This window comes from Bos taurus, chromosome 15, assembly GCF_002263795.3.
Source record: "Bos taurus isolate L1 Dominette 01449 registration number 42190680 breed Hereford chromosome 15, ARS-UCD2.0, whole genome shotgun sequence".
NCBI lineage: Eukaryota > Metazoa > Chordata > Mammalia > Artiodactyla > Bovidae > Bos > Bos taurus.
In genome coordinates, this window is record NC_037342.1 from 47,795,731 (window position 1) to 47,823,324 (window position 27,594).

Genomic DNA, 27,594 nt, shown 5'->3' on the forward strand with positions numbered 1-27,594 from the left:
AAAGTAAAATTCTAGTGGGTGGAGTTTGGGCAGGAAAGGAGGAGAGAAACTATAGGCCAGTAAGAGGCATGCACATAGGGCCTCTGGAAACTAAGGCGGCTTTTGTGCCTGCGCTCGGTGAGTCAGTGAGTGCTTCTTATTCCTATCTCAGGTCTTCTCCGAGAAGCTATTCTCAAGTCTCTTCAAAATAATCAGTCCTTTGGAAAACTTAGGCTTCCTAAGCAATGCAATTTCACACACCCACCTTGTCTTGTTTCCTAACAAAGAGCTGTCCGATGCAGGAGTAAAGTATCCCCTTTACCCCAGTGAAGACCCACACTGAGGACTCCCTTCAGACAGCAGAATTGGCTTGCTCTTTACTGGCCTGTGTCCACCAGCTGAAGTAGGGAATCTGGCGAGTCTGTCCTATTAGGTCATGTTAGAGGAAATGGCTCAACAAACCTGAATCACTCAGGTGGTCACTTAGAAAGGTGATCACAGAGTGGTCGTTCACTGATGCTGACATTCAGAAGCTGGATGCTATGTGGCAAAATGACACTTTTACTAAACAGCTTGAGAAAGAGTAAACTGTAGGAGGGTTGTTTGTTGAACAATGACATCTAATACTATTTAACATATAATCCTTAGGATCTTATAAAATGAAGCTGTAAAAGTAGTTTTGTGTGTTAACACCAACTGGTTCTTTGTGTCAGACTGTTTCTAGATGTGTCTGTGTGGGTGTCGTTTCCAGATGCGATTAGAATTAGATCTGTGGACTCAGTAAAGTAGTTTGCTTTTTCCAGGGTGAGTGAGCATCGTCATTCAATTTGTTGAGGGATCTGGAAAGAACAAACATGTGGAAGAAGGAAGAATTTGTTCTTCTTGTTCCTGCCTGCCTACTTGAGCTGAGAGGCAGCTCTTCTATTGCGTTGAGACTAGACTGTACTGTGGCCCCAAGCTTCGGACTTGGACTGAGTTACGTAGATTTCCAGCTTGCAGATGGCAGGACTGGAATTTCTTAGGGTCTGTAATTATGTGAGCCAATTCCTTACATTAAAGAATCTTCAAATAAATCCTCATTATGAAAATAGATATATAAATAGATATTCTGTTTCTCTAAAGTACCTTGAATAATACAGTAAGGAAAAAATTCTGTGTTTTTCTTGGCAGAGGTGAACTATAATAAAGATAATGACCCAGATAAGCAGCAATTTCCAGACATGAGCCAAACAGTGATATTTTGCGTTTTTTTTTTTTTTTTTGATATTGAGTTGTATGAACTGTTTAAAATTTTGGATATTAACCCAGTATTATTTATCTCAGTTGCAAATTATCTCCCATTCAGTATATCTTAATTTTGTCAAATGTTTCTTTCACTGTGTAAATGCTTTTAATTCAGTCCTGTTTGTTTACTTCTGCTTTTATTCCTTTGTCTTTGGATATAAATCCAAAAATATATTGCTGTGATTTATGTGAAACAGTGTCTAATTATATTCTCTTCTATGAGCTTTATGGTTTCAGGACTTACATTTAGGCCTTTAATCTATCTTGAGTTTACCTTTGTATATGGTGGGAGGAAATGTTCGGTTCTCATCTCATGTGTGCAGTTATACAGTTTTCCCAGCACCAGTAACTGAGGAGCTTCCAGAACACCTTCTTCAGTCTTTAACAAAGAAAAGAACATGTGACGCGGAAAAACTTATAAGTGTCATATTCTTTTCAGGAAAGGGCTTCACTTCTGGGGCCAGTGAAGGTCACTCATTCATGGCTAACTCTTTGCAACCTCATGGACTGTAGCCTGTCAGGCTTCTCTGTCCATGCAATTCTCCAGGCCAGAATACTGGAGTGGGTAGCCATTCCCTTCTCTGGGACATCTTCACAATCGAACCAAGGTCTCCTGCATTGCAGGTGGATTCTTGACCAGCTGAGCTACCAGGGAAACCCAGGGGTCCCTGATAAAAGGGAATGCCCCTCTGTGTGCAGATCTTTTCTGTTGTATACAAAAATCCAGCTCCTCAGTTTCTCATAACTAGGTACTTCCTCCTGAACTGGAGAACTGAGCATTCCAGTAAATGAAACAGCATCAGTGGCCCTGGGGGTTCATTTGTCAATAATTCAAGACTACAGAATTTTCCTCATGAGTCAGAATCCCAGTTATTGTAGCATTGGGAAGATAGGAAGGAAGAGATCAAAAGAAGTATTTAAAAGACCAATCTTCCCTTGTTTCCCAGGGTGAGTGCCAGGACATGGATGTGTGCATACACACACAGACACAAAACTGGGAAAATTCCTCTTTGGAAACCTTGTCAAATCAAAGTTCATCCAAAGGTAAGAGGTTGATAATCCTTTGGGACAAATATGGATAAGAGAAAATACACTGGATCCACTTTTTAAAAAAAATAACTTTGAGTCCATAGGGATTAAAAATTCCAAAAGACATGGCGATTCCACCAACCCTGAATGCACATCCACTGCAGAATTAATTCCCCTCTTATCTCACTGAAGGAAGATATCATACTTTTTCCTTCATTCCCGAGAACTTTAACTCATTAAAAAAGTACGGCTGACCAGGACACACAAAAACCTGCCCAAATCAGTGCTAAGAAATCTCACAATTATACCTCTGAGTCTTAATGTATCACTGTGAATGGTAACTTTGGGCCAAACAGAGCCTAAATTGAAATTTGAATTCAAAGAAATAGAATGATTGTACAATTTTTTGAAAAAATAAAATAAGGCATTATCCAGAAACATTTATTTTACAATTAGGTAAGATTTAAATAAAATTGTAATTCTTTCATCAGTGTGTTCTGTTTCTAAAACATAGAAAGGGTTATCATGTTGAATATAAGCTAATATTTATTCTGAAAATGACTTATTTTAGTCACAATGAGAGGGAAGCAGAAAATGAATAAACATCATATAGAGTACCACTTTTGAGCTAGAAGTTACAGAAGTTATTACAACTGTTGTATTGTTTAGTACACATAATGATAACTAGGTAAATTCTGTATATATATATATTTTGCAAATAAGATCCTGGATCTCATAGAATCTAGTTTACTTAGGTTTTCTCTAGTGGCTCAGTTCGTAAAGAATATGTTTACGGAATAAGAGCAAGTATGTAGCAATTCTGAAATTATTATAAAAAAATGTAATCCCACAAACACAAAGACACACACGCCTAGGCACACATGCTTTTCCATGACAGGCAGAGCTGGAATAGTCTTGACAGCAGCACAAAGGTGATCTAGGATCTGGAAAATGATGCATCAGTGCAAAGAATCCTTGTGTCCCTGAAAGCACAAACCTGTTTAATGAGACACTGACACAGGTTATATTTTTTGCTATTCAATAGGTCAAATACTTGTTATTGAGACACTTAGATGCTTCTCACTTAGTATCGTTTTGTTGTCGTTCAGTTGTTCAATCATGTCCGACTCCACGATTCTATGGACTGCAGCATACCAGGCTTCCTGTCCTTCAGCATCTCCCAGAGTTTGCTCAAACTCATGTCCATTGAGTCAGTGATGACATCCAAGCATCTCATCCTCTGTCGTCCCCTTCTCCTCCCGCCCTCAATCTTTCCCATCAGGGTCTTTCCAAGGAGAAAATATAATTTATCATCTGACAATATTATGTATGGTGCAGTTTTTATATCATGATTACATTAATAAAATAAACACAGCAGTTAAGGATGTTATTCTAGGTCACACTGCTAATATGTGAAGACAGTTCTGAAATAAGACACTCCGGGCATAACACTTCCACTCAGGTTTGCAGAACCTGACTCCTGGGTGTTTGAGACATATTAGTGTGTGTCAAGAGTCCCCATGCCTTCAAAGTCTACTCCCTAAAAGGGTGGGTGTCAAAATACCCTGAGATTTCATGATACCTGGGAATAATTACAAACTCCGGGAAAAGATGACATTATGAATACTAAATGAAGAGTGGTCTGAATTTCATGTGCTTGTAAAGATCTTAATCCTGCCATATAGGTATGCAAATACAAACACAAAGATGATGTCTTTCCATTCTGGCTTCTTGAGTATGTGACCCAATGGATCAATGATTTGCAGCAAGGCCAAAATATTCCTTAAAATCCAAGTCTGTTTCTGGAAATCTATACAAAAAGATACCGGCTCTCTTCTATACTCTGGGGGAAATTGAAGTGTAAGGGAATTGTCTCCAATTCTAGGTCTCTGGCAGGTAAAGAAGATTCAACTTTCCCATAAGTCAAGCATCTACTAAATACGGGAACTTGAGTTGCATGACAGTAAGAGTGAAAGTCGCTCAGTTGTGTCTGACTCTCTGCAACCCCATGGGCTACACAGTCCATGGAATTCTCCAGGCCAGAATACTGGAGTGGGTAGCCTTTCCTTTTTCCAGGGGATCTTCCGGACCCAGGGATTGAACCCAGGACTCTCGCATTGCAGGCAGATTCTTTACCAGCTGAGCCACAAGGGAAGCCCAAGAATACTGGAGTGGGTACCCTATCCCTTCTTCAGCGGATCATTCCGACCCAGAAATTGAACCAGGTTCTTCTGCATTGCAGGAATAATGGAGCTATGAGGGATAGGGGCTGCAGGCACAAAGCAACCTTAGTAACAAAACCAGAAAGAGCACAGCAACACAGAAGAGATGGAAATTTTGCCTTCATTTTTCTCAGGTCTCAAATGCAGGTCTCAGTTTTACCTGCAGCATCTTGTTTTTTGGTTCCTGCAAACGATGCTCCACATCTGAGATGAGATCTCTCATCAACTGGCTCTGCTGGACCAGCTCATTCTCAGAGTCAGCCAGATTACATAGACCAACCTCCTCCTCAGTCTTCAGGTTTTGCCATTCCTTCAATTGCTCATTGTTCAGGATCTCTCTCAGGTCCTGACAATCACACAGACAACCCTTGCTGCAGCCATATATACTCCGGACAGGGACACAAGTCCCCTAGGAAATGCAGCAGCTGGGAGCTGGAGCACAGAGATTGGAGAGCAATGCCAGGGCAAGGATTGCTGTTGACTGCAGAGAGACAGCCCAAGGGGACTTGTGGTAGATGCAGTGGGAAATGTTTGTGAAGGAAAGCCAAGCACACATGGAGTCAGGGTGATACTACTGAGTCACACACAGGAGACAGAGCCATCTCCATACCCTCTCTCTCCCCGCACTTCATCACTGGACAGTGGGGACACTGTCCAGAGACAGAGACAAAAACAGAAAGACCCCTGAGAGAGGTGCCCTTTAAGTGCCTGATGCACCAAGCAGCAGAGAAGGACCCCAGTCAGGGTGGCCCTTTAAGTGCTTGATGTGCTGAGAAACAGAAGAGGCCTCCAAAATGGGGAAGGGTCCTGCAAGTGCCCGAGGCACCAAGAAACAGAGAAGAACCCCAACTGGAACGGGGGTGGGGGGGGAGTCCTGTAAATGCCTGAATGGGTCAAGCAAGAGAGAAGGCCTAGCCAAAGAGACCCTCTAATTGCCAGCTGCCAGAGGCTTCCCTGGTGGCTCAGACGGTAAAGTGTCTGCCTTCAATGTGGGAGATGTGGGTTTGATCCCTGGGTCAGGAACATCCTCTGGAGAAGGAAATGCCAACCCACTCCAGTACTCTTGCCCGGAAAATCCCGTGGATGGAGGAACCTGATAGGCTACAGTCCGTGGGATCACAAAGAGCAGGACACGACTGGGCGACTTCTCTTAGAGGCTAGGAAAAGACTCTAATAGGACCTCAGACAGTAAAGCGTCTGCCTACAATTCAGGAGACCTGGGTTCGATCCCTGGGTCGGGAAGATATCCTTGAGAAGGAAATAGCAACCCACTCCAATACTCTTGCCTGGAAAATCCCATGGACAGAGGAGCCTGGTAGGCTACAGTCCATGGGGTCACCAAGAGTCAGACATGACTGAGTGACTTCACTTCAATTCACTTCACTTCAGGACTGTAGCTCTTGCGATTGAGGCAGTTGGTGTCCCTGCGCACTTGACGCCACCAGAGTTCCCACGATCCAAGCAGCCGTGTCGCCTCCATGCTCAATCATCATCGGGGCAGAGCTGCCAGAACCAAGTTGTGGGGCTCCCTGGTGGCTTAGACAGTAAAGAATCTGCCTGTATTGCAGGAGACCTGGGTTTGATCCCTGGTTCAGGAAGATCCCTTGGAGAAGGGAATGGCAACTCACTCCAGTATTCTTGCCTGAAGAACTCCGTGGAGAGAGGAACCCGGCAAAACCCTAATAGCACCATATCTTCTGTGACACTTGCCACTGGCACCTCTATGTATCCAGCATCGCCATGGGTCCAAGCTCCTGTGCCACTCCCTCGAATGATCCCCACTTGGACAGAGCAGCCAGAGGCTAGGAAAAACCCTAAGGGCCCCTTATTCACTGTTGTCTTAGCCACTGGTTTCTCTCAGTACTTGGGACTGCCAGGGCCCCTGTGATCCAAGCAGCTGCACCGCCTCCATACCAGGTCCTCGCTGTGGCAAACCTAAGTCCTCCAGAGCAGCCTCAGGAGCAAAGCCCTATAGACCACTCACATGCAGAGGTGCAGATAAAACCACCGTTGAAATCCAGGGGTAGTGTGGCTAAGGAAGAGAACCCAAAACCTTCCCACCAGTGGTACAAGTTGCCAATTAAATTCACGTGGTCAACTAGGCAGACTTTGTGTCTATGGAATATATATAAGGACAGTGAGAGGTCCTGAAAAAGAAAACGTGCTAGCACAGGCCGATGCAGATATTAGAGGCAAGAAAATGCAGGAGTAGGGCCAGATTAGAATCTGACTGTCCCATAACAGGTCTAGAGACTATCCCAGTATTGGAGGGCATCCTAGGGAGGTGAGGTGAACTATAACTCACAGGGAGGGAAAAGACACTGACAGGTGAGATCCAAGAAAAGCATTTGTTATTCTTATATTTTAACTTGTCCTATCATTGTTTCTGAATTTTTTTCTCTTTTCCTTATTTTCCCTCTGAGCTGTAGTTGTTGATTTTATTAATGCTATTAAATCTATTTACACTTTTTGAGAATTTTTGTTGTTGTTGTTAATCAGACTTCTTATTTCCTTTAAATATGTCTGCCTCTACAATGGCAACCCACTCCAGTACTCTTGCCTGGAAAATCGCATGGACGGGGGAACCTGGTAGTCTGAGTCCATGTATTGGCAGAGAGTCGGACAGGACTCAGCAAATTCACTTTCACTTTTCACTTTTATGCTTTGGAGAAGGAAATGGCAACCCACTCCAGTGTTCTTGCCTGGAGAATCCCAGGGACAGCGGAGCCTGGTGGGCTGTCGCCTATGGGGTCGCACAGAGTTGGACACGACTGAAGCGACTTAGCAGCAGCATCAGCCTCTACATTGACCTTTTGCAGTTGTGAAGGTTTTTCCCATTTTTTTAATTAAAAAAATGTAATATTATTATTTTTCTACATATATTATTTGTTGGCTTTTCTTTTTTGCCTGTTGTAGTTATTCTTTAGTATATATAAATCTCCTTTCAGTTCATTTCAGTCACTCAGTCGTGTCCGACTCCTTGCGACCCCATGAATTGCAGCACGCCAGGCCTCCCTGTCCATCACCAACTGCTGGAGTTCACCCAACTCATGTCCATCGAGTCAGTGATGCCATCCAGCCATCTCATCTTCTGTCATCCCCTTCTCCTCCTGCCCCCAGTCTCTCACAGCAACAGAGTCTTTTCCAATGAGTCAACTCTTCGAATGAGGTGGCCAAAGTACTGGAGTTTCAGCTTTAGCATCATTCCTTCCAAAGAAATCCCAGGGCTGATCTCCTTCAGAATGGACTGGTTGCATCTCCTTGCAGTCCAAGGGAAGCTCAAGAGTCTTCTCCAACACCACAGTTCAAAAGCATCAATGCTTCAGCGCTCAGCCTTCTTCACAGTCCAACTCTCACGTCCATACATGACCGCAGGAAAAATCACAGCCTTGACTAGATGAACCTTTTTTGGCAAAGTAATGTCTCTGCTTTTGAATATGCTATCTAGGTTGGTCATAACTTTCCTTCCAAGGAGTAAGCATCTTTTAATTTCATGGCTGCGGTGACCATCTGTAGTGATTTTGGAGCCCCAGAAAATAAAGTCTGACACTGTTTCCACTGTTTCCCCATCTATTTCCCATGTAGTGATGGGACCGGATGCCATGATCTTAGTTTTCTGAATGTTGAGCTTTAAGCCAACTTTTTCACTCTTCTCTTTCACTTTCATCAGGAGGCCTTTTAGTTCCTCTTCACTTTCTGCCATCAGGGTGGTGTCATCTGCATATCTGAGGTTATTGATATATCTCCTGGGAATCTTGATTCCAGCTTGTGCTTCTTCCAGCCCAGTGTTTCTCATGATGTACTCTGCATATAGGTTAAATAAACATGGTGACAATATACAGCCTTGACGTACTCCTTTTCCTATTTGGAACCAGTCTGTTGTTCCATGTCCAGTTCTAACTGTTGCTTCCTGACCTGCATACAAATTTCTCAGGAGGCAGATCAGGTGGTCTGGTATTCCCATCTCTTGCAGAATTTTCCACAGTTGATTGTGATCCACACAGTCAAAGGCTTTGGCATAGTCAATAAAGCAGAAATAGATGTTTTTCTGGAACTCTCTTGCTTTTTCCATGATCCAGGGGATGTTGGCAATTTGATCTCTGGTTCCTCTGCCTTTTCTAAAACCAGCTTGAACATCAGGAAGTTCATGGTTCACATATTGCTGAAACCTGGCTTGGAGAATTCCTACTTCTATTTAAGTTTTCTTTTCTTTCTTTCTTTCTCTTTTTTTCTCACCATGTTTATTAGTCTGTTTTGCTTTCATTGCTTTATTCCCCAGCTGGCATATTGCTTAATTTTGTTTTCCACATTATGTTTTTGTTTTGTTTTTAACTGATATCATTTTTTACTTTCTTTTGCTCACCAAACCAATCTCTTCTACTTCTTCTTTTTTTGTGTGTGACTGTTTTGGTTTTGCTTATGTGTGTATGTAAATAAGTGTACACATATAAAGTTCAAACAGGAAATTTATAGACAGGATTTTCTTCTTCTGTGACTGCAGTAAAACTGTTTCTGCTAAGTACGATAAAACCACAAATTATGGATATTGTAGAGAAAGTGTCTTTCTTCTTAAATAGAACTGTAAAGTGAAATTGTGCTTTGTTTTTTTCCAAGGTAGTCATCTACTATTATTTAATATAAATTTCTTGCAATGCTAGTAAAATAAAACCTGAAACAGTAAACTAACAAATCGTTTCTAAGACCCTATAGTAACTGGCCTGACAGAGGTGAACTGTATCAGCTCAGAAGACAAGGGTCTAAAACCGACTATGGCAGAGAGGGAACAAAGAATACATAGCAGAGAGGAGAATCTCCAAAGTCAGCCTTGATGAAGAAAGATTTGGTTAGAAAGAGGGAGCTCCTGATGAGGAAAGAGATTTGACTTGAGTCTGTACTTGACTCACTGGGTCAGGAATATCCCTTGAGAAGGGAATGGCAACACACTCTAGTATTCTTGCCTGAAGAATTCCATGGACAGAGGAGCCTGGTGGGCTCCAGTCCATAGAATCACAAAGAACTGGACTTGACTAAGTGACTGACACTTTCCAATTTCACATTCTGTGCCTGAGTACACTGGGTACAGCTGGACATTCTATAAGGAGGAAGGGAAATAAATAAATAAATAAAATAAATCAACTTTTAATTAATATATTCAGTTAAAGAGGCTATTGTGATTATAAAGTAGGGCCTGGCAGCGATGAAATTGATAAGAAAAGATGTCTCACAATGATAATTATTTTATGATACACTAAAATATTTTTATTGAGGTATAATTGATATGTAATATGATATTAGTTTCAGGTGTAAAACCTAGTGATCCAATATGTTTGTAGAAATACTTCTTTTAAAGTTATTTTTAAGTAATGTTATATAATATATTCTTATAGCTTATTTATTTTATGCATAGTAGTTTGTTTCTCTTAAACTCATGCTTATCTTGTTTCTTCTCACTTACTTTTCCCCAGTTGCAAGCACTAATTTGTTTCCTATATCTGTGAATCTATTTCTGTTTTGTTTCATAACTTGTTTTATTTTTTTAGATTCTACATGTAAGTATCAATCTAGAGTACTTGATTTCCTTTGTCTGACTTATTTCATTAAGCATTATGTACTTTAGATCCATACATTTGTTGCAAATGACACAATTTCTTTCTCTTTTTTTTGGCTAATATTCCATTTTGTATATTTACCACAACTTTTTTACCCATTCATCTATATGGACACAGATTACTTCCTTATCTTCTTTATTGTAGATAATGCTGCCATGAATGTTGGGGTGCAGGTATCTTTTCAAATTTTTGTTTTTGTTTTGCTTTCTTCAGATATACACCTAAGAGTGAAATTGCTAAATCGTATGCTATTTGTACTTTCAGTTTTTTGAGAAATTTCCATACTGTCTCCATAGTGATTGCACCAATCTAAAATCTCACCCACACTATGTTAGAACTCCCCTTTCTCTGTAAACTCACCAATATTTGTTATTTGTGGTCTTTTTGATGATAACAATTTTGAAAGGTGTGAGATGTTATCTCATGGCAGGTGTGATTTGCTTTTCTCTGATGATTAGCAATGCTGAACATTTTTTCATCTGCCTGTCAAACACGTGTGTATTCTTTGGCAGAAGATATATTTTCAGGGCTTCTTCTCATTTTTAAATTGGGTTTTTTGTTTGTTTATTTGTTTTTTTATATTGAGTTCTATGAACTGTTTTTAAGTTTTGGATATTAATACTTTATTTCTCATATCGTTTGCAAAAATTTTCTCCCTTTCAGTTGGTTGCCATTTTGCTTTGTGGATAGCTTCCTTTGCTGTGCAAAAGCTTTTAAGTTTCATTAGGTCTCTTTGGTTTGGTTTTACTTTAATTTTTTTTGCCTTAGGAGACAGATCCAAAAACATATTGCTGTGCTTTATGTCAAAGAGTGATCTGCTATGTTTTCTTCTAGGAGTTATATGGTTTTAGGACCACCTGACCCAACTCTTGAGAAACCTATATGCAGGTCAGGAAGCAACAGTTAGAACTGGACATGGAACAACAGACTGGTTCCAAATAGGAAAAGGAGTACGTCAAGGCTGTATATTGTCACCCTTCTTATTTAACTTCTATGCAGAGTACATCATGAGAAACACTGGGCTGGAAGAAACACAAGCTGGAATCAAGATTGCTAGGAGAAATATCAATAACCTCAGACATGCAGATGACACCACCCTTATGGGAGAAAGTGAAGAAGAACTAAAAGGCCTCTTGATGAAAGTGAAAGAGGAGAGTGCAAAAGTTGACTTAAGGCTCAACATTCAGAAAATGAAGATCATGACATCTGGCTCCATCACTTCACGGGAAATAGATGGGGAAACAGTGTCAGATTTTATCTTTTTGGGCTCCAAAAATCACTGCAGATGGTGACTGCTGCCATGAAATGAAAAGACGCTTACTCCTTGGAAGGAAAGTTATGACCAACCTAGATAGCATATTCAAAAGCAGAGACATTACTTTGCCAACAAAGGTCCGTGTAGTCAAGATTATGGTTTTTCCTGTGGTCATATATGGATGTGAGAGTTGGACTGTGAAGAAGGCTGAGCGCCAAAGAATTGATGCTTTTGAACTGTGGTGTTGGAGAAGACTCTTGAGAGTCCCTTGGACTGCAAGAAGATCCAACCAGTCCATCCTAAAGGAGACCAGTTCTGGGTGTTCTTTGTAAGGAGTGATGCTGAAGCTGAAACTCCAATACTTTGGCCACCTCATGAGAAGAGTTGACTCATTGGAAAAGACTCTGATGCTGGGAGGGATTGGGGGCAGGAGGACAAGGGGACGACAGAGGATGAGATGGCTGGATGGCATCACAGACTCAATGAACATGAGTTTGAGTGAACTCCGGGAGATGGTAATAGACAGAGAGGCCTGGCGTGCTTCAATTCATGGGGTCTCAGAGTCGGACACGACTGAGCGACTGAACTGAACTGAGCACATACATTTAGGTCATTAATCTGTTCTGAGTTTACTTATGTATATGGTGTGCAGCTATCCCGTTTTCCAAGCACCAATACTGAAGAAATTCCAAAAACCTTCTTTGTTCTTTTACTGAGAAGAGACCATATAATTGAGAGCAATGTATAGATTTCACATAATTTTCAGCAGAGAGCTTTACTTCTGGGGCCAGGAACCCCCCTTAGAAAGTGAATGTTCTTCAGTGTGCAGATATTTTCTATTCTCCTTTATATAAAAATTTAAATTTTCATATTCTCATAACTAGGTACTTCATCCTGAACTGGAGGATCAGCTATTCCAGTAATTAAAAGATATAATTTTCCCTAGAGAGTCATGTGTTAATAAACCAAGAGTATGATTTTTAGTAGTGAGTCAGAGCCTCAGTCATCATAGCAATGGGGTGACAGGAAAACAGAGGTCAAAGGAAAAAGTTAGAAGATCAATTTCCTTCAGTTTCCATAAATAAATTCCAAGACATGGATGTATGTGTGCACATACATGCAGAGACTGGAAAAATCCTCCTTGGAAATCCTTGACTCAACAAAGGGCTTCCATAGGTAAAGAAGTAGAGAATTCTTGGGAATAAGCAGGGATAAAGCAGATATTGTTTCAACAAAAATCCACATTTTATTTTAAAACTCTGACTCTGTTGAAAGAGTTAGGTATAAAAATTCCAGAAGACATGGGGATCCCACCAGGCCCTGGATGGATATCCATTGCAAGAATAATCCCTCCTATCTCAATGAAAGAAGACAACAGACTTTTCTTTCTGACAGTTCAGTTCAGCTCAGTCGTTCAGTCGTGTCCGACTCTTTGCGACCCCATGAATCACAGCACACCAGGCTTCCCTGTCCATCACCAACTCCCGGAGTTCACTCAGACTCACGTCCACTGACTCAGTGATGCCATCGAGCCATCTCATCCTCTGTCGTCCCCTTCTCCTCTTGCCCCCAATCCCTCCCAGCATCACAGTCTTTCCCATTGAGTCAACTCTTTGCATGAGGTGGCCAAAGTACTGAAGTTTCAGCTTTAGCATCACTCCTTCCAAAGAAATCCCAGGGCTGATTTCCTTAAGAATAGACTGGTTGGATCTTCTTGCAGTCCAAGGGACTCTCAAGAGTCTTCTCCAGAACCACAGTTCAAAGGCATCAATTCTCCGGCGCTCAGCTTTCTTCACAGTCCAACTCTCACATCCATACATAACTACTGGAAAAACCATAGCCTTGAGTAGATGCACCTTTGTTGGCACAGGAATGTCTCTGCTTTTGAATATGCTCTCTAGGTTGGTCATAACTTTCCTTCCGAGGAGTAAGCATCTTTTAATTTCATGGCTGCGGTCACCATCTGCAGTGATTTTGGGGCCCCATAAAATAAAGTCTGACACTGTTTCCACTGTTTCCTCATCTATTTCCCATGAAGTTATGGGACCGGATGCCATGATCTTAGTTTTCGGAATGTTGAGTATTAAGCCAACTTTTTCACTCTCCTCTTTCATTCTCATCAAGAGGCTTTTTGTTTCCTCTTCACTTTCTGCCATAAGGGTGGTGTCATCTGCACATCTGAGGTTATTGTTATATCTCCTGGGAATCTTGATTCCAGCTTGTGCTTCTTCCAGCCCAGCGTTTCTCATGATGTACTCTGCATAGAAGTTAAATAAACAGGGTGACAATATACAGCCTTGCCATACTCCTTTTCCTATTTGGAACCAGTCTGTTGTTCCATGTCCAGTTCTAACTGTTGCTTCCTGACCTGCATACAGATTTCTCAAGAGGCAGATCGGGTGGTCTGGTATTCCCATCTCTTTCAGAATTCTCCACAGTTTATTGTGATCCACACAGCCAAAGGCTTTGGCATAGTCAATAAAGCAGAAATAGATATTTTTCTGGAACTCTCTTGCTTTTTTGATGATCTGGAGGATGTTGGCAATTTGGTCTTTGGTTCCTCTGCCTTTTCTAAAACCAGCTTGAACATCAGGAAGTTCACGGTTCACATATTGCTGAAGCCTGGCTTGGAGAATTTTGAGCATTCCTTTACTAGCATATGAGATGAGTGCAATTGTGCGGTAGTTTGAACATTCTTTGGCATTGCCTTTCTTTGGGACTGGAATGCAAACTGATCTTTTCCAGTCCTGTGGCCACTGCTGAGCTTTCCAAACTTGCTGACATATGAGTGCAGCACTTTCACAGCATCATATTCAGGATTTGAAATAGCTCAACTGGAATTCCATCTCCTACACTAGCTTTGTTGTAGTGATGCTTTCTAAGGCCCACTTGACTTCACATTCCAGGATATCTGGCTCTGGTGAGTGATCACACCATCGTGATTATCTCGGTCGTGAAGATCTTTTTTGTACAGTTCTTCTGTGTATTCTTGCCACCTCTTCTTAATATCTTCTGCTTCTATTCCACATTCAAGGTCTTTCTGACAGCTTTCACATTATTGCAATAGTAAGTCTGATCAGAACAGACAAACACTTAGCTACAAAACTGGTAACAAATCCCACAATTACACTTCTGAGTCTTAACATATCATTGGGAATGATAAATTTTAAAACTTGGCAAAGTGACAAATTAAAATTCAATTTCAATGAGACATGTTTACTGCAGAAAAGTTTTTAAAAATAAGAAAAGGTGGAACTTCCCTGGCAGTCCAGTGATTAAGACTTGGCATTTCCACTCTAGGGGGAGTGCCAGTTTGCTTCCTGCTCAGGAAACTAAGATGCCATGTGTCTCTTGGTGTTGGCAAAATAAAGAAAGAAAAAAAGCTATTTATACAGAGAAAGATTTATTTAAAAATTAGGTAAGATTGAAAGAAAAGTATAATCTCTTAGTCAATGCATTCTGTTTCTTAAAACATAGAAATGGAAATAATTTTGAAAGGAAACTAGCATATATTCTTAAAGTGATTTCGGTGAAAGGGAATCAAAGAAAGAACAGACACCCTATGGGACTACTCCCTCATGTGCAAGAAATTACAGGTATTGTTTCAAACATTGTATTGTTTAACTTTCACAATACTAATCAGGTAAATTTTGTATAACTCTTTTTTTCTTACAAATGAGACCCTGAGTATCACAGAATCTAGTTTACTTGCTAAGAGCCAGTGGGTAGAAACAGAAAAACTATAATAAAATTCTAACAATCTGTGACAGGGAGAGCTGCTTGGAGTGATCTGGACAGAGGGACAAAGGTATCTAGGATCTGGAAAAAGAGAGGTCAATAAAAAATAAAACAAAACATTATGCCCCTGAAAGCACAAACCTGTTTAATAAGACACTGACAAATGTTTTATTTTTCATTAATTAATAGATCAAATATTTAAGCTGAGACACTTACATACTTTACATTTAGTAATTTTTATCTTCTCACAATGATTTTATGTATGTTGCAATTTTTATATCAAAATTACTTTAAGAAAATAAGCACAGTGTTTAGGGATGTTATTTAAGATTATACTGCTAATGTGTAGAGAGACAGGTCTTGAACTCAAATACTCTGGACACAAAACTTCCGCTCTTAGTACATATCATTTATGATATTTTCTCCTTAATTCCTTGATGAATAAGGGACATGAAGGATAAACAGAGACACTGCTCAGCACTCATTCTTTAGAGAATGACTCCTAAACTAAGTGACAGTGTGCAAAAGTTGTTGAAAAGCTTTCCTTCTTCTTAAGCAGTCAGTGGCAGAGGAAATGAGATTGTAAAAATTTGGCAGAGACATCCCGTCAATACTATTCTTTCTTTACAAGGCATCAGTCTTTTTTCCTTAGGATATGGGGAATGATGAATTAAAATTTTCTCCTAATGCAAAAATGATATTGGGAAAATATGATACAAACAAATCTTGTACCCTATTGATGAATTGTTGTTGTTGTTATTTAGTCGCTAACTCATGTCTGACTCTTTGTGACCCCATGAACAGTAGCCCACCAGTCTCCTCTGTCCATGGGATTTCCCAGACAAGAATACTGTAGTAGGTAGCCGTTTCCTTCTCCAGGGGATCTTCTTGACCCAGGGATTTAACCCACCTGCATTGAAGGTCTCCTGCTTTGGTAGGCAGATTCTTTACCAATGAGTCACCAAGGAAGCCTTTGATGAATTAAGGACATTTAAATTGAACAAGACGGAGGGGTGGAGCAATAGTAGATAAGCAAAGGTGTCTTCAGTTCAGTTCAGTCAGTTCAGTTGCTCAGTCGTGTCCGACTCTTTGCGACCCCATGAATCACAGCACGCCAGGCCTCCCTGTCCATCACCAACTTCCAGAGTTCACCCAGACTAATGTCCATCTAGTCGGTGATGCCATCCAGCCATCTCATCCTCTGTCGTCCCCTTCTCCTGCCTCCAATCCCTCCCAGCATCAGAGTCTTTTCCAATGAGTCAACTCTTCGCATGAGGTGCCCAAAGTACTGGAGTTTCAGCTTTAGCATCATTCCTTCCATAGAAATCTGCACATATATCAAGAGACACTACAAAGAAGTGAGTGTGAATCTAAGGAAGTTCAAGAGTTTGGCCATCACAGAGTTATGGGAGCATTACATTTCCCAGGATTAAAATATGGAAATATTTTCTGAGTAAAGGAAGATGAAGAGAGTTTATAGATGAGAATTCCTTGGTTTGTGACATTGACAAATAAGACATCAGTATTATAGTCTAAGAAAACCCCAATACAATGAGGAGGAATACTCAGGGAGAGGGTTAAGATCAAGGGACCTGAGGAAGAAGACTCATCAAAAGCATCATATTCAAACTGAACATATTCTTTTTAACCCTCTAATCCAGTAGCTATATTTAGGTTGATATCTCCAGTAGACATATTGACAATTTCCCTTGTTTTCAAATAGAAACTTCATCTTATATCCATGCTGTTTTCTACCATATGCTCCCAGGATCCAGGCAGGTTTTTCTGACACGTCTGCCTCCCAATGATATTTCTGTGATGTGATAACTGGGGAGCTCAGGACACCATGATCTTCAAAATCATCATTCTTATATATATTGTTTGGTTCCAAATCGCACACATATCTCAATTGCTTCTGGTCCTCAGAAATGGCAAGGTCCTAGCAAGAAGATTCAGGAACATGTGAACTGTGGGAAAATTACAGAGTTGGATTAGGTCTATGATGTAGGTTTATTTGTAATACTGTAAAAGGGATCTTAAAAAAACTTAAATGGAAAGGTAGTGTATGTGTGTGTGTGTGTGTGCATGTGTGTGTTGGGAGTGGAAATGGACATCTTAAAATATGAGATGTAATAGAAAATGAAAAAGTCTAAAAGATGATGAAAATAGGGTGACTTGATAACATTGTGATGTTTCCTTACCCCAGTAGCGTTGCACATCTGTCAGCCCTGAAATAATGATAATAAACCATAATGTTACATATAAGCCAGGGAGTCAGCTCTGAAATCTATTTTTTTCAGATTAGGGGAAGGGCTGTGCTGAGGTACTGAACTGATGAAAGAGAAATGAACAAACACTTGGTCACTTCCCATAAATATGACCACATCGTCAGCACGAAGTATCTGGGCTTTGCTGTCTCTATCCACATCTAGAAATTGGAGGCTGCTCCCCATTTTACCCCATCACAAGAATTCCACAGACACCCACTTAGGTAGCACTCCTCACCATTATACACTCGCTGTATGTCTGTCAGATCAAGAGCTGAACACATTCTCCTTTGTCCCTTGGGGAGAGTTCTGGGCTTCTTCAGGGTTAAGGTTTCACTCCTAGGGAAGGAAAAGATTGACTCCCACACGACTGACTTCTTGTTCCTCTGAAACCACTGACTTTCACTCCACTGATGCACTTGAACTGTCTTGGGAAAGGAGAGACTGGACACCTGACTTTGGCGCCAGAAGGAATGTGCGAATGTCCACCTTCCTAGTTACCCTCCATGTGACCTGGGACTGTACTGACCTGTCAGAAGGACAGTTTCTTCCTTCTTTAGCAAAATCATTAACTTCTCCCTCTCTAGCTCCTAGAAAGCATATGAAATTATTTGAAATAATATTTTGGAACCACAAAAAATTAATTTGTGGAAAAATCCCTGCATAGGTACATGTTCCAGGGAGGTGTCAGAAAGTTAGGTAGCAGGACCTGGCTCCCAGGTGTTTGAGACATACCAGGTATGAGAACACTGTCTAGAGAGTCCCCAGATCTTCAAAGTCTGCTCCCCAATACACAGGCTCTCAGAACACCCTGAGATCTCAGGTTCTCTGGGAATAATGACAAACCCTTGAGAAACAGGACATTAGGAATACTAGAGTAACAGTGGTTTAAATTTGATGTGTTTGTAAAAATCTTGATGCTACCATGTACATGTGGAAATTCAAACACAAGGATGCTAACTTTCCATTCTGCCTTGTAGAGTATATGAGCAAGATGGATCAACTGTTTGCAGCACAGCCATAATAGTCTTTGATATTCAAGTCTGTTTTTGGAAATCTAATCAGAAAGGTATAGAAGGGCCAAGTCTTTTCTATACACTAGGCAAAATTCAAATATAAAGGAGTTCTCTCCAATTTGGGTGCTTGGCCGATAAAGAAGACATGACTCTCCCAAGGTAATTCAAGCACCTACTAAATACGAAAGCTGAGTCGCATAAAGACACCAAGTGTGAATTAAATATTTGGGGTCACAGAAGTCTGTCATTGCAACGTCTTATTCCTATTATGGCTACTGACTAAACTCTGTGACTTTCAATGACTGCAATTATCTACAGTAGAAGTTGGTCCATTCTTAATCATTAGGAAAAATTTAGCCTTGATTTGTGAACAGAAATTGAAGGCAAATCTATATACCACTTTTTCTGCCTTGAGCATTGTTTCCCTCTAATTGGCCACCAGATAAATCTAGTCAGTGATTTTAATTATTTTTATTCCATAAATGGACTATCTCTGGTCTCCCACACGTACCTTTTCATGATGTTGTTCACATCCTAGTGAGGAAAAAAACATGAGTCAAGGAGTAATAGGTCTTCCCACTTAGAAATCTTCATTACATCCCCACCACCCCTGATTGTGTGAATATGATTGTCTCAATGTGAGAGCAAAAGTAAAGACAAGAGCAAGGCCAATCATTCTAGAAGACTCTTGTGACGCTGTCACATTTTCAACAAAGGTGAAATAGCTTTGACGCTTGTAAAAGCAGGACGCTTTTAGTATGTGCTGATGAGAGAACATAAAAAACCGACATATTCACTTTCCTGCAAAGGCATAAAATGCCCCATGAGGCTATTTGAATACTTAATGGTTTCTTTAATTTATTCAACAAAAGTATCAAGTGTTATACTATTATTTGCCAAGCTTGAAGTCAGGCTTTGGAGAACCAAAGAGGAATACATAATCCTAATATTCTTCACGCTATTAACATGGCTTTTATGAGGCTGGAAGTAAACAAATGTATTAATGTATGTGTTTTTCATGTCTCTCTAGCGTCATTTTACACACTTATCAGTGATCTCTTTCACTCCCTTAAGTTCAGCATACGCACGGGCAGTTGATTTCCAAATCTTTAATTTTACTCAGTTTTGTCTCTTCAGTTCAGTTCAGTTCAGTCGCTCAGTCGTGTCCAACTCTTTGCAACCCCATGAATCAAGGCATGCCAGGCCTCCCTGTCCATCACCAACTCCCGGTGTTCACTCAAACTCATGTCCATAGAGTCGATGATGCCATCCAGCCATCTCATCCTCTTTTGTCCCCATCTCCTCCTGCCCCCAATCCCTCCCAGCATCAGAGTCTTTTCCAATGAGTCAACTCTTCACATGAGGTGGCCAAAGTACTGGAGTTTCAGCTTTAGCATCAGTCCTTCCAAAGAACACTCAGGACTGATCTCCTTTAGAATGGATTGGTTGGATCTCCTTGCAATCCAAGGGACCCTCAAGAGTCTTTTCCAATACCACACTTCAAAAGCATCAATTCTTTGGTGCTCAGCTTTCTTCACAGTCCAACTCTCACATCCATACATGACCACTGGAAAAACCATAGCCTTGACTAGATGGGCCTTTGTTGGCAAAGTAAATCCTCTGCTTTTGAATATGCTATCTAGGTTGGTCATAACTTTCCTTCCAAGGAGTAAGCATCTTTTAATTTCATGGCTGCAATCACTTTCTGCAGTGATTTTGGAACCCCAAAAAAGAAAGTCTGACACTGTTTCCACTGTTTCAGCATCTATTTTCCATGAAGTGATGGGACCAGATGCCATGATCTTAGTTTTCTGAACGTTGAGCTTTAAGCCAACTTTTTCACTCTCCATTTTCACTTTCAACAAGAGGCTCTTTAGTTTCTCTTCACTTTCTGCCATAACGGTGGTGTCATCTGCATATCTGAGGTTATTGCTATTTTTCCCAGCAATCTTTGTCTCTTAAATGCTTATTAATCTATTCAGTAAAAAATGAGTCACAAGAATCAGTAATTTAGGATGTCTAATATGTAAGTTACTATTCATCAACTAAACTGCCTCCTCTCTTGTATCCCATTTTCATAATGTAACCAATAAGCACTCAGTCACTGTCCAAAAACTAGAGCATTTATCTGCACTTTAGTTTGTACTGAATCAGTTTTGTTCAAGTCCTTAACAGTTTATAGCTATCTAATTTTCTTAATCATCAGAGATGTTGTTTTCTTTGAGCAGATATTTATCAGTATATTTGATGTCTTTGTTATTAGACTTATTTACATGTTACCAAAAACTAGTACAACAGCTGGATCCACACACACAAAAAAAACAAAAAACATGTCTCTCTGCTGTTTTCTTTTATATGACAAAAATCAAAGAAAACTGCAATAAGTAGAAAATTTTGTGAATACAGTTACAACTTTAATCAATGATTAATTTTGAAGCGCCAAACTCGTCATCAGAATCTGGTCTGTGTCTTTCTCCAATTCTATTTCACTCCACCTATGTTGACTTTGGAGAAGGAAATGACATCCCACTCCAGTATTCTTGCCTGGAGAATTCCATGGACAGAGGAGTCTGGTGGGGTATAGTCCATGAGGTTGCAAAGAGTCAGACACAACTGAGCAACTATCATTCATATTGACTTTATTCTCAGTTAATGAAGAAAACAAAAATCTCCTGACATAAACTCCAGAAGAAAAGAGAATTTTTCTTCCCATTATTCTGAAAAGTTCAGATGCTTGCAGGCATTAGCCTGTAGGATTGGGTGTAATATTAAAAGCATCATTGTGTTGTTGCTAGAACGAAATGAAGCAGTGGTACAGGAAGTTTCTATTTTTACTGAAATGCACTTGGTGTTAGGAGTAGATCATGATGGGATAGGAAACATTCTAATCATTAGAGAAACTATTAGGAAAAAAGAAAAAATATACATAGTTCAAAAATAACAAAACAATATTTTATACCAGAGATATTTAACACAAAACAAGCTAGTTGAAGTGAAAGAGAAGAATGAAAACTAGCCATACAGAATGCAAATAGAAAAATGATAAATTTAACCAGGTCAATGATTGCATTATTAAATGGCATTATATTAATACTCCCATTAAAAGGAAGATTTTTGACTTGATAAAAAGCCAATATTGCTATCTACAAGACATACATTTTGCATTCAATGATACAAGAATGGTGAAGTTAAAAACATAGAAAGCTATATATCATACGAACAGTAAAGTTCAAGTGTTCATATCACAGATTCTGGGGTTTCTTGCCCAGTGTTACCTGCAGCATCTCCATTGTTGACCCTTTCAAATGATGTTCCACATCTGAGATGAGATTTCTCACCAGCTGGCTCTGCTGAATCAGCACATGCTCAGAGTCTGCCAGGTTACGTAGACCAACTTCCTCCTTACCCTTCAGTTTTTGCAGTTCCTTCACCTCCTCATATTTAAGGTTCTTTCTCAGTTTCTGAAACACTGCCTTGACATTTTGCCTCTCACGTTGTATTTGGTCCTTCAGGAGTACGAGAAAGAGAGAGAGGAAGACAGAGAGAGAGGAAGGAGGGAAGCAATAAGTAGGGAAGCTCACATGCTATTTCTTTTTCTCTACATCACATTTCAAAATAATAGTCCCAAGTCTGTATTGTTGAAGACAACTCATAGCCAAATGGGACCCCTGGCTGTGACTCAGTCTTCACACAGATGTCCAGGATGCTCGTGCCTTCCTGTATTACTCATGACTCCCTCCCACCACCTTCTGCTAAGGTTGAAAGCTGAGGACAGGTGTAAGTTGCTCAGTTATGTCTGACTGAACTATGAAAGTGTAAGTGAAAGTCACTCAGTTGTGTCCAACTCTTTGCGACCCCATGAACTATACAGTCCATGGAATTCTCCAGGCCAGAATCTGGAGTGGGTAGCCTATCCCTTCTCCAGGGGATCTTCCCAACCAAGGAATCAAACCGGGGTCTCCTGCATTGAAGGCAGAGTCTTTAACAGCTGAGCTACCAGGGAAGCCAGGACAGAGCCATGAGCCATTGACAAATGTCTCAATCAGAAGAGTCAAGGACAAAAACACATGACAGGAATGGAATCTGAGGTTCCCTTGTTATCCTCATGAGAGATGCCCTCTGTATAAATACCTCCCTTCCAGGATCTATGTTCATCTGTGATATGTTCCCTTTTTAGCACCACCCCTTCAGGGATAGGATGAAGGAAAAGACTAATCAAATGACAACTGTCAGGGAACAAAGAGGAAGGCCGCTACTTGTGACCACCCAAGGTCCTGTCCAGGATATCTGTCTAACTCCCTCAGGAAGTGCCTTCTCCTACCTTCCAGGCAGCAATGTCTGCTCTGACTTTAACTTCCAACTCCTCAGCTTCCAGCTGCTTCTCCCTCAGCTTCTCTAGAGCTTCTTGGAGTTTCTTCTGTGAGAAAAGAACCACACAGAGTCAAGCTATGGGCTTTCTCAGCATCACTGTAGAGGATAAATGAGAGAGAAATGAGGCTGATTTCCAAAGAGAATCCACTTTACAAAACCTGTAGAGAACAGCTATTAGAATCTATGACCTGGGAGAAAACCTGAGGAGGGGAATGTATTCTTAAGACTCAAGAGATAGGAGTCAGCATTCTCTCTCCAAAGAAGACTGGTTCTCTTTGTTCTAGAGAAACCTGATCCTGCAGCAGGGAAACAACACACCTCAATCCACCCAGTGTCCTCATTACCCTCCTGTTCAAAGTCATCATGAGAGCTTCTTTGGGCATCAGATCTCCACCTACTTCTGACTAAAAGTCTGTGTGTAGGATCATTACTTTGTAATTGGGGGAATTCACAGAAACGTCCCTCACACATCAGAGCGTGGGCATAGGATGAAAAGAGATCACAGGCCTCGAGTCCATGGTGAACAGGTAAACAAAGTCCAATGCAAAGTGGCGATTTCCCCTCAAGTAACACTTTATGATCTGTCTTTCCTCCATTCCGCTCTCTTACCTGATAGTCCTGGGCAACCTCTTCCATGAGGAATGTGTGGTGACCATGGTGCTCCTGGGACCGTGCACAAAGCCAGCAAATGACTTCCCTGTCCTCCTCACAGAAGAGCATGAGTTTCTCTCCATGGCGCAGACAGAGATTTCTCTCTTGCTCCACCTCTGGGCTCAACTTGACCTCTCTGAGCCTCTGTACTATGTTGGCCACATGCCTATTAGGCCGCAGGTTCCCAGGCTCATAACTAATTCTGCACACAGGGCACCTTCTGTCCTCGTCTTGGTCATTCATGGACACCATGTTGTTTGCAGTGATGCAGGCTTGGCAGAAGCTATGGCCACAGTCAAGGCTCAGGGGTTCTGTCAGAAGCTCCAGGCAAATGGGGCAGGTTACCTCCTGCTGTAGGTTCACCACAATTCCTGAAGCCATGAGAGCTGCTCAACTGCTCCGACTTGTCCTGACTTCTGAGGGTTCTCTTTCTCAGAGATCCCTGAGTGTTGGAAGGTTTAAAAGGGGACCGAGTAAGAAAGATAGAAATGCAAGATACTAGTTGTGAATAAATCAAGTACAGTCCAAGACCAGATTATTGAGGAACAAAAATGAACCATGAAGATACAAGATAAAAAGCTTGGTGACCTGGCAAAAAGGACATTTCATAATACTTTTAAATTTTTTATTTATTTTTTTAATTGAATGGGAATTTGCTGTATGACTCAGGGAACTCAAACCAGGACTCTATACCAACCTGGAGGGGTGGGATGGGGAGGGAGGTGGGAGGGAGGTTCAAGAGGGAAGGGACATATGTATATCTATAGCTGATTTATGTTGATATTTGGCAGAAACCAATATAATTCTGTAAAGACATTTCATAATAATTTTAAATACTTTACTCTTGATTCATGTCACATGACAAATTCCATCCTTATCTGTGGAATTATTTTTATTATTTAATTTTACTAAACAAAAGGATGACCTGACACTTTTTCCACTAAGATCCTTATGTGACCCACCATCTTTCCATGCCTCAAATATCCTCAGTATCAAAATATCAGTATGACTGTCTCTTGTACTTCAGTAAACTCTCCTTAAGTGTTCTCTTATCACATAGACCTGCTCTGAAGACTTAACACAATGTAATCATTGTCATCATTTGTTGGATGTTTACAATGATTTCCCTTATTGTCATGACATAATTTTACTATATGACAAGGATTCCCAGGTGGCTTAGTGGTAAAGAATCTGCCTGCCAATACAGGCAATGCAGGTGACTCGGGTTCAGTCCCTGGGTCAGGAAGATCCTCTGGAGGAGCAAATGGCAACCCACTCCAGTAATCTTGCTGGGAAAATCCCATGGACAGAGGAGTCTGGCGGGCTTCAGTTCATGAGGTTGCAAAGAGTCGATCACAACTGAGCACACACATACAATATTTGACTATGTGTGTTTGTCATGGTGAAAGCAAACCCATTATCAGATATGTAAAGAGAGGTGGTGACTCACAAAGATCACGTATCTTCAATACAGAGTGGAACTAAACCTAATGTATTAGCGGTCCTCCTTTAGGGGCCTGTCTCCTACCCATTGAGCTAATCAAAGACAAACAAAGGCAAATTCATGGACTCAATTAATACCCAATGCAGTGGGGGTGTGGAAGTGAAGAGATACAGATCACTTGGGAGGTACTGGGAAGTCTTAGTGGGTAAATAGTGATTTCACCTTGGACTGAAATTAGGTCAAGGATATTGATAGGAGCCCAGAGATGTGTGTGTGTAAGAGGATTATAGGGAGGGAGGTAGTATCAATATACTCAACCGATCACACAAGTCAGGTATCTGAAGACACATAAACACAGGAGAAATAAATGTCAGTTTTGAAAAAAAACCTCTCAATATATTGGGCAAGACCATTCGACTAATTATCACTAATAAGTAACATATGCTAGCAACTAGACTAATATCCATAAAAAGAAATATGAGTCTAAACAGAAGATTTAAACCACTATTAATTTGATATTCACCTGGAAAGTAAGAGTAAATAAAAATTCAGCCTTAGGTGCATATATATATATATACTTGTATACATACAAAAGAACAAATGTGGAAAACATTACCAAAAAGATGCAGATGTTGTTTAGAAATCAAATAATTGGAGAAAATAAGGGCTATCCAAGAATTTCAGCTTGAAAATACAACAGTGAAAGTGCAAACTGAAGAAGATAAAGGAAAATGGAATGAGAAAGAAGAAAAAACGTTCCAGGTAGAGGAAATGACTTGTGTGTGGAAGACACATCATCTTGTATGAGTTTGAAAAGGCCAGTGTGGCTGCTGTACAGAAGACTGCAGGGCTTTCTGCGTCACAAGAGGCTGCAGTGACATTAAACATGACACTTCCCAAACTGTATAACTTTCAGGGACCCATCTCCAAGAGTCAGGAGAAGTTTCAATGTTTTCCCATCAGAGAGGAGTAGGGGCATGACCAGCTGTGCCCCTTGGGCTGTGAGATGTTGGATGGACCCAGTGTGGAATAGGGAGGATCAGGTAGGATGCAGGCACAGTTGCTCAGTGGAGAGATGATGATAGCTCGAGGGACAGGGTGATGAAGGAAATGCTGGACAGCAGGTGAGAGTGAGAGATAAGAAGAGGTATAAGGACAAGATTGGGAGTTGGATTAGATATGTGGGGATAAGGGATAACATCAGTCCTAGAATGTTTCTTCCTGTAAAGGTAATATTGGCTTACTCTTCTAGGTTTTGTTATTGTTGTTTTTTGTTTTGTTTTGTGTTGTGTGTGTATGTGTGTGTATTTTGTTTTTCTGGGAAGCCTACTGGGTTACAATAAAGTGAAAACTCAGCTGACTTTTGAAAGGGTAACAGGCAGAAAGGCCAGGGATCTCCAAACAGAGGAAATAGGCTGCAAGTGTCAGACATCTTTTATGTCTCCCTTAAGCGGCAGGAGGAAACAAACTATAAGTGTCAGAATGTTTTCCTTCTCTATACAAAGTTAAAAGAAGGTTTCTCTTAAATTCTGTGTTGCCATGATGACACCTGGTTCCACATGAACTTTTCTCAAACCTTGAGGTTTTCTTATGGAAATGTTTTTCATAAGCTATGTTAATGAAACTATGTATTTGCTTTGGAATTTGCCTTTCTTCAGACTTCCCTGGCTCAGAAAAAGCATCTGCCTACAATGTGGGAGGCCCAGGTTCGATCCCTTGGTCGGGAAGATCCCCGGGAGAAGGAAATGAAACCACACTCCAGTACTCTTGCCTGGAAAATCCCACGGACGGAGAAGCCTGGTAGGCTACAGTCCGTCGGGTCACAAAGAGTCAGACAAGATGGAGTGACTTCACTTTCACTTTCACTTTGCCTTTCTTCAAAGTGGTTCCACCTAAGACTAACATTTTTCCTTTTCTCAAATCTTGGGCAGATAATAGCTCAACAAACCAGTATTGATATCAATTATTTGACGGCTGGGGGATGATACACCTCATGCCTTCCTATCTGAAAAATGCATATTGTGGGAGAGGGGCCTGGTGAAACTCTCTCAGCCTTGAGGTGTCTCTCTTATCTGATTAATAGCTTTCTAACAGACATAAAACAGCTTGCTAAAACTAGCAGGGGGGGGGGCACTATTTCTTCCCCCTTCTGATGTCTATGTCAGAAGCTTTGTCTATCTCTTTTATACTTTAATAAAAATTTGTTAAACAAAAGCTCTGAGCGATCAAGCCTCGTCACTAGCCCCGGATTGAATTCCTGTCCTCCGGAGGCCAAGAATCCTGGTGTCTTTCACGGCTCAGCAGCAACCTTTCACTTTAAGGCCACATTTTTGACAGTAAAACTAGTCTAGATGTGCATTTTGGTAGGCGCACAAGATAACACGTTAATGAATATCAAGGTCAGGGTAGATATTATATCATTTCATGGCTAAAGCTTTGCTTAAAATATGGTGAGGGGCCTCCAATTATTTCTCATCCTATTCAAGATCCAGCTACTGCTGAGATGCATCAAGAGCCTATAAAGAAGGGAGGCACAGAGCATGCATTCAGACATGAAATGGCAAAATGTATTTTCCTTGCAGTGCTCCAAGGATCTAATATCAAAGCAGCTAGATCACAAGGGACATGAAGGAACTAGTCCTCATACCTGAAGGATGAATCCCACCACTCTCTAAGCAGTGATACAGGCTTCCCTTGGCAATAGGAAGATAGATGTGGGAACATGAGTG

The 27,594-nt window shown here is 40.8% G+C and overlaps 1 protein-coding gene and 1 long non-coding RNA gene across 2 annotated transcripts; one reads left to right on the plus strand and one right to left on the minus strand.

Annotated features, from left to right (window-relative positions):
- Position 1: 1 nt before the first annotated feature.
- On the plus strand, positions 2-27,366 carry LOC112441633 (uncharacterized). Its single transcript, XR_009490669.1, has 3 exons — positions 2-117; positions 2,211-2,307; positions 26,524-27,366. It is a non-coding gene; the product is annotated as an uncharacterized lncRNA (long non-coding RNA).
- On the minus strand, positions 14,772-25,443 carry LOC786870 (tripartite motif-containing protein 5-like). The gene is given in 9 exon segments (XM_015474726.3): positions 14,772-16,748; positions 16,750-17,057; positions 17,060-17,083; positions 17,318-17,344; positions 17,622-17,722; positions 18,911-18,933; positions 21,675-21,905; positions 22,721-22,816; positions 23,380-25,443. Coding segments are annotated over 9 exon segments (1,470 nt in total). The 5' UTR covers positions 23,803-25,443; the 3' UTR covers positions 14,772-16,511.
- Positions 27,367-27,594: the final 228 nt, after the last annotated feature.